This window comes from Salvelinus namaycush, chromosome 14, assembly GCF_016432855.1.
Source record: "Salvelinus namaycush isolate Seneca chromosome 14, SaNama_1.0, whole genome shotgun sequence".
Classification (NCBI taxonomy): Eukaryota; Metazoa; Chordata; class Actinopteri; order Salmoniformes; family Salmonidae; genus Salvelinus; species Salvelinus namaycush.
The window spans coordinates 4,129,524-4,139,620 of record NC_052320.1 but is presented as its reverse complement, the minus strand read 5'-3'; the positions used below and the strand labels follow the sequence as shown (position 1 = coordinate 4,139,620).

Sequence of the window (10,097 nt, the reverse complement as noted above, 5' to 3'; positions counted from 1 at the left end):
TGAGGGGATAGTGTGTACTGTGAGGGGATAGTGTGTACTGTGAGGGGATAGTGTGCACTCTACTGTGAGGGGATAGTGTGTACTGTGAGGGGATAGTGTGTACTGTGAGGTGATGGTGTGTACTGTGAGGGCATAGTGTGTACTGTGAGGGGATAGTGTGTACTGTGAGGGGATAGTGTGCACTCTACTGTGAGGGGATAGTGTGTACTGTGAGGTGATAGTGTGTACTGTGAGGGGATAGTGTGTACTGTGAGGTGATAGTGTATACTGTGAGGGCATAGTGTGTACTGTGAGGGGATAGTGTGTACTGTGAGGGGATAGTGTGTACTGTGAGGGCATAGTGTGTACTGTGAGGGGATAGTGTGTACTGTGAGGGGATAGTGTGTACTGTGAGGGGATAGTGTGTACTGTGAGGGGATAGTGTGTACTGTGAGGTGATAGTGTGTACTGTGAGGGCATAGTGTGTACTGTGAGGTGATAGTGTGTACTGTGATGGCATAGTGTGTACTGTGAGGGGATAGTGTGTACTGTGAGGGGATAGTGTGTACTGTGAGGGGATAGTGTGTACTGTGAGGGGATAGTGTGTACTGTGAGGGGATAGTGTGTACTGTGAGGGGATAGTGTGTACTGTGAGGGGATAGTGTGTACTGTGAGGGGATAGTGTGTACTGTGAGGTGATAGTTTGTACTGTGAGGTGATAGTGTGTACTGTGAGGGGATAATGTGTACTGTGAGGTGATAGTGTGTCCTGTGAGGGCATAGTGTGTACTGTGAACTGATAGTGTGTACTCTACTGTGAGGGGATAGTGTGTACTGTGAGGGCATAGTGTGTACTGTGAGGGCATAGTGTGTACTCTACTGCGAGGGGATAGTGTGTACTGTGAGGGCATAGTGTGTACTGTGAGGGCATAGTGTGTACTCTACTGCGAGGGGATAGTGTGTACTGTGAGGGGATAGTGTGTACTGTGAGGGGATAATGTGTACTGTGAGGTGATAGTGTGTCCTGTGAGGGCATAGTGTGTACTGTGAGGTGATAGTGTGTACTGTGAGGGCATAGTGTGTACTGTGAGGGCATAGTGTGTACTGTGAGGGCATAGTGTGTACTCTACTGCGAGGGGATAGTGTGTACTGTGAGGGGATAGTGTGTACTCTATTGCGAGGGGATAGTGTGTACTGTAAGAGCATAGTGTGTACTGTGAGGGCATAGTGTGTACTGTGAGGGCATAGTGTGTACTGTGAGGATAGAGTGTGTACTGTGAGGGGATATTTATCTATTATAATCTCTGTTTTGATTTGAAAAGTGTTTCCCTGCGAATGGCTATACAACTGACCAGTGTATTGATGTAGCTCCTGCGTGTGTGTGTGTGTGTGTGTGTGTGTGTGTGTGTGTGTGTGTGTGTGTGTGTGTGTGTGTGTGTGTGTGTGTGTGTGTGTGTGTGTGTGTGTGTGTGTGTGTGTGTGTGTGTGTGTGTGTGTGTGTGTGTGTGTGTGTGTGTGTTGTTTCCTATAGGGTCGTCTTTTGAATTTGAGCTGTTCTACAGTGCCTACGTTTGTCCTGTCCATCACAGCCACTACTCAGGTGAGACATATTGTCCTGTCCATCACAGCCACTACTCAGGTGAGACATATTGTCCTGTCTATCACAGCCACTACTCAGGTGAGACATATTGTCCTGTCTATCACAGCCACTACTCAGGTGAGACATATTGTCCTGTCTATCACAGCCACTACTCAGGTGAGACATATTGTCCTGTCTATCACAGCCACTACTCAGGTGAGACATATTGTCCTGTCCATCACAGCCACTACTCAGGTGAGACATATTGTCCTGTCTATCACAGCCACTACTCAGGTGAGACATATTGTCCTGTCTATCACAGCCACTACTCAGGTGAGACATATTGTCCTGTCTATCACAGCCACTACTCAGGTGAGACATATTGTCCTGTCTATCACAGCCACTACTCAGGTGAGACATATTGTCCTGTCTATCACAGCCACTACTCAGGTGAGACATATTGTCCTGTCCATCACAGCCACTACTCAGGTGAGACATATTGTCCTGTCTATCACAGCCACTACTCAGGTGAGACATATTGTCCTGTCTATCACAGCCACTACTCAGGTGAGACATATTGTCCTGTCCATCACAGCCACTACTCAGGTGAGACATATTGTCCTGTCTATCACAGCCACTACTCAGGTGAGACATATTGTCCTGTCTATCACAGCCACTACTCAGGTGAGACATATTGTCCCGTCTATCACAGCCACTACTCAGGTGAGACATATTGACATTGTTTATTTACGTAGAGACCGATCCAATCAGAACATTGACACATAGAAATACAACAGTTAGATGCGTTGTATCATCACAATTGAACTTTCACCGGTTTTCAGTGCTTTTCCCCAGATGTACACATACTAGTTTATTTAGAGTCATTCATTGACATTGTGACAGTGTTCAGTACACGGAGATGAACTAAGCACCCTAAATTAAATACTGGGCTGCGTTACAGACGTTGTACTAGTCCTAGTTTTAGTTGTGACGGTTTGCTGAAGACGAGACTAGAGGAACTCTGTTCTCCTGTGGTTCTGTTGCTACCTGAGCTTTGTGAGAACGGGATGTTGGCAGTGTTGAGACTCTGTGGTGGTCTGTGTCTCTCTGTAGGCCCTGGCTCTGATTGAGCTGTTCAATGCTCCTGAGGGACGCTACAAACAGGATGTCTATCTGCTGCCTAAGAAGATGGGTAAGACCATGGCATCCTATTCCTTATATAGTGCACTACTTTTGACCATGGCCCATAACATTTGATCTACTGCTTCACAAGCCACCCATGTATTTCAGATGAGTATGTGGCCAGTTTGCATCTGTCCAATTTTGACGCCCACCTGACAGAGTTGTCTGATGAGCAGGCGAAGTACATGGGTCTGAACAAGAACGGCCCCTTCAAACCCAACTACTACAGGTACCGAGAAATGTTGGCACACACACACCTTACATATATGTGCATGTATGTTTGTGTAGTCTGAGAGAAGGAATCAGATATGGCCATGGTTTGCAACACTTCTGCTACTTCATAGTGTAATGGCTAGGTTGGGTAAGCCACGACCTTCCAAATGTTTTATTTATCCCTCCCTTTTTCCCACCTAGTCAGCTCGGGGATTCGAACCAGCGACCTTTCAGTTACTTGTCCAAAGCTCTTAACTACTAGGGTACCTGCCGCCTGTTGTAACGTTGGCTGTTGGAAAAATAGCTCTGGGATAGGGTTGGAGTGACTGTCAAAGGCAAAGTAAACCATTAGGCTATGACTACAAACAAAGGAATAGAAACCAATATAAAGGAGCAAGTATTTGGTGAAAAGGAAAGGACAACTCCTATAATCATTGACACATTCAGGGAAATAAGGAATTCGATATTTAGAAAGGGTAAAGAACCACAGACTGGCTGACGTACAGAACCCTGTGATACACAACCGGGTTAAACCATGCAAGAAGAACCAGGTCAGCTTTTTCAACAACAAAACAAAACATTCTCTCAAACATTTCAGATAATGGTTTCCTCTGTATTGATGCTGACAGGTGAGGCTATTTAAGTGGGTGTGGGTAGAATTCCCACCTTCCTTTCTAGTGTGGTGATTGGCTGTTGGGGAAAGCAGTCAAGTAGAAGTGATCTGGGTTTTTCTTTGTTTCTTTCTTTTGTTGATTGAGTAGTTTTAGGGGTAGTAGTTTAGGGGGTAGTAGTTTTAGGGGTAGTAGTTTAGGGGGTAGTAGTTTTAGGGGGTAGTAGTTTTAGGGGGTAGTAATTTAGGGGGTAGTAGTTTTAAGTGTAGTAGTTTTGAGGTAGTAGTTTTAGGGGGTAGTATAGTAGTTTATGGGGTAGTAGTTTTAAGGGTAGTAGTTTAGGGGTTCTGTGAAAGGGACATGAAACATCTTGTGGGATAGCACAAATCATATTATATTTATGGTTCTGTATGGCACGGATATTGGCTTCCTTTTGTGTGTGATTTTTTTTGTTGTAATAAATCCCACTGTAGTTATATGATTGTTTTTAATGAAATCATATCTATTGTCTATGCTCCAAGGTATTGACAGGAATGGACAATGCAGTGACCTGCAACCCAACATCTGGGGGGAGAAAAAAAACAAGATTATTTCTGTATTTTATTTTCTAAATTGTTACAAAAGGGAAGAAAGAAGAATTGTTTTGCTTTTATTCTGAATCTAAACTGTATTATTAACACTGTCAATAAAAATAATAATAATAATAACATATCTAACTTGTCTGCTAGGTATATGAATCAATTCATGCATTTCAATCATATGAAACGAGCAGAAACCAATAGGGTATGTTCCAAATGGCACCCTATTCCCTATATAGTGCACTACTTTTGATCAGATCCCTATGGACCCCTATTCCTTATATAGTGCACTACTTTAGACCAGAGCCCTATAGGCCGTGGTCAAAAGTAGTGCACCAACTAGAGTAAAGGGTTCCATTTGGGACGCAGACCAAGAGAAGTAACCATAAACAAAAAAAAATGTCAGTCATATATTTTAAAATAGTCTGTTTGCATGCTTTTATCTTAAAAATGATTCATTAATTGTTGCTAATGCTAATTGTTGCTAAATCACAATGTTTATCAGTGGCGGCTGGTGGGAGGAGCTATAGGAGGAGGGGCTCATTGTAATGGCTGGAACGGAATACATGTAACGGTATAAAACACATCAAACAATATGGTAACCACGTTAGACTCCGTTCCATTAATTCCATTCCAGTCATTACAATGATGCCGTCCTCCTATAGCTCCTCCCACCAGCCACCACAGATGTTTATTCATGGTTAATTGTCAATGTACTGTAGTTTTATCTGCTCCTGAAAGTCATATGATGGTGCCAAATTATTGGCCGTACTGTTAGAGAGGAGAATGAGAGGGATATGTTTCCACACACACACACACACACACACACACACACACACACAAGAACACACACATTGTCAGCGCACTGACATCTTAAATAAAGTACATTCCATGAGCCAGAATTGGTGTTGTGAGCTCTTTTTATGTCTAATACAGTATTTGACAAGTGTTTCATAACTGAAACAAAGCCATGATGAAACTCGCTGACTGGTATCTGCATTACATACCTGCCATTAATGTCAGAGTGTGAATATGCCTATCAGGTTACCTTCAACATTCAGTTCAACTAATTTGTTTGGAGTTCATATATTTGAAAAATTCCAAGATTTGAGATTTGAGATTATTTTCGAGTTCTAGAAGAGGTATTAGTCTTTTGGCCTACAGTGACCTACTATATATATATATATATATATATATATATATATATAATCAGGTTTTTTCTGCTTCTGTTCATTGTTAAATAAGTTATATGTCAACATATGATAAGGTACACTTCATATGTTCGCCTTGGACTATTTCTGCTTCCATGTCCTTCTTTTTTGATCACGTAGAGGATCTATATTTCTCTTGTGACTGTTGTATCTATTAGATATCAGCAATAAACTCTAAATACTAAATAAAAACACAATTTGTTTGAAGACTGATTTGCTGTGTGTGAGTGTGTGAGTGTGTGAGTGTGTGAGTGTGTGAGTGTGTGAGTGAGTGAGTGAGTGAGTGAGTGAGTGAGTGAGTGAGTGAGTGAGTGAGTGAGTGAGTGAGTGAGTGAGTGAGTGAGTGAGTGAGTGAGTGTGTGTGTGTGTGTGTGTGTGTGTGTGTGTGAGAGATCAAGAGAGGCCTGAGAAGTCCACCTGACAATAGTTGACATTGTTGTTTTTTACATACAGTGAGCTCCAAAAGTATTGGAACAGTGACCATTTTTTTGTTGTTGTTTTGACTCTGTACATTGTGATTTAGGTTTGAAATTATACAATGACTATGAGGTTAAAGTGCAGACTGTCAGCTTTAATTTGAGGGTATTTCCATCCATATCGGGTGGATACAAAAGTATTGGGACAAATTCACTTACATATGTATTAAAGTAGTCAAAAGTGTAGTATTTTGTCCCTCTACAAACTTGTTGGATGCATTTGCTGTTTATTTTGGTTGTGTTTATAATTTTGTGCCCAATATAAATTAATTGTAAATAATGTATTGTGTCGTATTGGAGTCACTTTTATTGTAAATAAGAATAGAATACTAAACTACTTTAATATACTTATAAGTGAATTTGTCCCAATTCTTTTGTTCCTCTAAAATGGAGGGGACAATGTACAGAAAGTGATGTAATTTCTAAATGGTTCAGCCAATATGGATGAAAATACCCTCAAATTAGAGCTGACAGTCTGTACTTGAACCTCATCCCCATTGTATCATTTCAAACCCAAAGTGCTGTTCACTGTCCCAAAACTTTTGAAGGGCACTGTACCTTTTTCATGATGCCAGTCAGGCCCTGAGGCCCATGTCTAAAACTAATTTCCAAGTCTTGTTTATAATGCTCTTTTGCACACTTTCCTGAACCTGCCTAGTTGTACCGCTTTTTTCTATTCAAACAGTCCAGCATGTTGACTATCCGCCCAGTGTTCAGGGCTACTGGTTCGGCGTCGGGTTGATGGGGCCTAGAATATTCACCTGCTTTCCCAGAGCGCCCCCTGGGGCCTAGAATATTCACCGGCTTTCCCAGAGCGCCCCCTGGGGCCTAGAATATTCACCGGCTTTCCAAGAGCGCCCCCCCTGGGGCCTAGAATATTCACCGGCTTTCCAAGAGCGCCCCCCCTGGGGCCTAGAATATTCACCGGCTTTCCCAGAGCGCCCCCTGGGGCCTAGAATATTCACCGGCTTTCCCAGAGCGCCCACTGAGGCCTAGAATATTCACCGGCTTTCCCAGAGCGCCCACTGAGGCCTAGAATATTCACCGGCTTTCCCAGAGCGCCCACTGGCTGCAGTTACTAATATTACTGGCTGTGTCACAAACTGTCACAGAAGATCATTCTAGAAAGGTGCTTTTAGTATATAAAGCCATGGATCTCTCAGTTGAGGCATACCTTATGGAGTAACCACACGACTCAGAAGCAAGGCCCAAACAGGGGAAAATACTCAGGACTCATCCGAGTTCCTTCAATATCTCAAGAGAAGAACAAGCTGTCAATCACTGTAAGTAGGGTTATTCTATATTGCTACAGTGTTGATACTGAGGCAGTTTTTAAGATAATACCTAAACAGTTAACTTACATAATACATATTGTTCCTAATCTTACACATGCGGGAACTCAAACAAAACTAAAAAATACACCAAGATGTCTTCAGCAAAGGGAGTATCCATTGGCATTGACCTGGGCACCACATACTCCTGTGTGGGGGTGTTCCAGCACGGCAAGGTGGAGATCATCGCCAACGACCAGGGAAACATGACCCCCCCCCGGCGATGTGGCCGTCACCAACACACAGAGACTCATCGGTGACGTAGCAAAGAACCAGGTAGGTCCCACTTCTGTCTGTCTGTATGTTTTAATAAATGCTCCCAAGTAATAGTCTCTGGGATCAAATGTTGATCCAATCGTGTGGATGCATGTATTGTTTTGTTTACCCAAACTAACATTTAATTGTGATTCATTTCAATGCAGGTGGCCATGAACCCCACCATCACTGTGTTTGATGCAAAAACGTCTGATCGGCAGGAAGTTCAACGACTAGATCGTTCAGTCAGACATGAAACTGTGGCCTTTTACATGTTTATTTATTTATTTACCATTTTTAAGAATACAAGCTCTAATTTATTACAATAAAGCACTAATCCTTCAACAAATGGAAACATCACAAACAAATAACTAAAACACATACAGGGTTAGATACATACAGGGTTAGATAGATACATACATACATACATACATACATACATACATACATACATACATACAGGGTTAGATACATACATGGTTACATACATACATACATACATACATACATACATACATACATACATACATACATACATACATACATACAGGGTTAGATACATACATACATACATACATACATACATACATACATACATACATACATACATACATACATACATACACACACACACACACACACACATACATACATACATACATACATACATACATACATACATACATACATACATACATACATACATACATACATACAGGGTTAGATATATACATACATACATACAGGGTTACATACTTACAGGGTTAGATATATACAGGGTTACATACATTTAAAATACATTTGAAAAGTTTGAGTATATCAATATATGACCTTGTTGTTCTCACCCTTCTAGGTGATCAACGATGGTGGGAAGCCCAAAGTCCAGGTGGAGTACAAGGGAGAGACCAAGGTCTTCTACCCCGAAGAGATCTCCTCAATGATCCTGGTCAAGATGAAGGAGATTGCTGAGGCCTACCTGGGGCCAGAAGGTGCACAATGCAGTCATCACAGTCCCAGCCTACTTCAACGACTCCCAGAGGCAGGCTACTAAAGACGCCGGGGTGATCTCTGGTATAACAAGTACCATACTCACATTTATAATCAAAGTTTACAAACAATGTACTGTACAACATTACATAACAGTGGTTCTCTTATCATTTCAATTGCTCACAAGATCATTTCATTTCTGGTATTATATTGACATTGATATTCAAACCAAACTGAATTGTACACGTTTGGATAGATGACTCACTCTATGCCCACAGAACGTGTATGCGTCCTAAAATGGTAGTGGACTATGTAGGGAGTAGGACGTCATTACTCTTCAAAATGATGGGAACCAATATGACCACTAGATGGCGATCTTAGGTCACCATAGAAACACCTTTTCAAAATGACAACAAACGCCGTTCCTTTTGAACCTGTTCACCTGTTGGACCCAGACTGTCTTATGAAATATGAATATGCTAATTTTTTCCTAGAATAGCTCTGAACCGACGTTAACCACTAAGCAGGCTGTCTGAGCTGAATTGAACTTAACTGAATTTGTATTTGCGGTACGTCAATAAAAACATCTTCCTTTTAAGATGCACATTTGAAGAGGATGACACATGAACGCATTGACATTATAAGACATGTCTTTCCAAAGTGGTCCTAACGTTATGACACAACAGGTAGTGTTAACCCTTATTCTAACCTTGTGCAATTGTTGGTTATTTTAAACCGGTAACACAAATTGATAATGATTACTTGGTGGTGATGAGTTAAGTAAAACAATAAATAATAATAATCTGTCTCTTGTAAATGAAGGATGAAAAAAAAAAGGTATTCAACGAGCATCAGTGAGAGGAAGAGAACATTCTAGAGCAATGAAGAACTGTACAAGCATCGCTTCTGATTGCAAAGGAATCAACATGTTATTGAGAGATGTCTTTATACAAGTGGCCTCAAAGCTCAAATGACTGATTTAAGTGCTCCAGTTAACGCAATTATTCCGGTAGATACAATGATGTGGGGTTAACGTGCTTGGCATGGTCTATAGAACACGAGTGAGTCAGCGTGAGGAAATGGTAACAGACTAAAAGACACATGTTGCCATACAAAGAGCTGTTGTCAAATAAACAATGTTTTTCATGGATCTCCCAATAATGTGACTTTGAATTCATATACATGTGTGTGGGTGTAGGTGTGTCTGTGTGAATTCATTGTTTTAGTTGTCCTAATTGAGGATCAATATACACTGCTCAAAAAAATAAAGGGAACACTTAAACAACACAATGTAACTCCAAGTCAATCACACTTCTGTGAAATCAAACTGTCCACTTAGGAAGCAACACTGATTGACAATACATTTTACATGCTGTTGTGCAAATGGAATAGACAAAAGGTAGAAATTATAGTCAATTAGCAAGACACCCCCAATAAAGGAGTGGTTCTGCAGGTGGTGACCACAGACCACTTCTCAGTTCCTATGCTTCCTGGCTGATGTTTTGGTCACTTTTGAATGCTGGCGGTGCTTTCACTCTAGTGGTAGCATGAGACGGAGTCTACAACCCACACAAGTGGCTCAGGTAGTGCAGCTCATCCAGGATGGCACATCAATGCGAGCTGTGGCAAGAAGGTTTGCTGTGTCTGTCAGCGTAGTGTCCAGAGCATGGAGGCGCTACCAGGAGACAGGCCAGTA

The 10,097-nt window shown here is 41.7% G+C and overlaps 1 protein-coding gene and 1 pseudogene across 1 annotated transcript in view; both read left to right on the top strand.

Moving 5' to 3' along the window:
• The window catches only part of LOC120059558 (S-adenosylhomocysteine hydrolase-like protein 1), a 31,306-nt gene extending 27,581 nt beyond the window's left edge, over positions 1-3,725 (top strand). The window contains exons 14-16 of the mRNA XM_039008690.1: positions 1,510-1,578; positions 2,671-2,749; positions 2,848-3,725. Coding sequence (XP_038864618.1) covers positions 1,510-1,578; positions 2,671-2,749; positions 2,848-3,032 — 333 coding nt within the window. The 3' untranslated portion in view covers positions 3,033-3,725. The remainder of the gene's footprint in view (positions 1-1,509; positions 1,579-2,670; positions 2,750-2,847) is intronic.
• Positions 3,726-6,976: 3,251 nt separating this feature from the next.
• On the top strand, positions 6,977-9,613 carry LOC120059557 (annotated as a pseudogene).
• Positions 9,614-10,097: the final 484 nt, after the last annotated feature.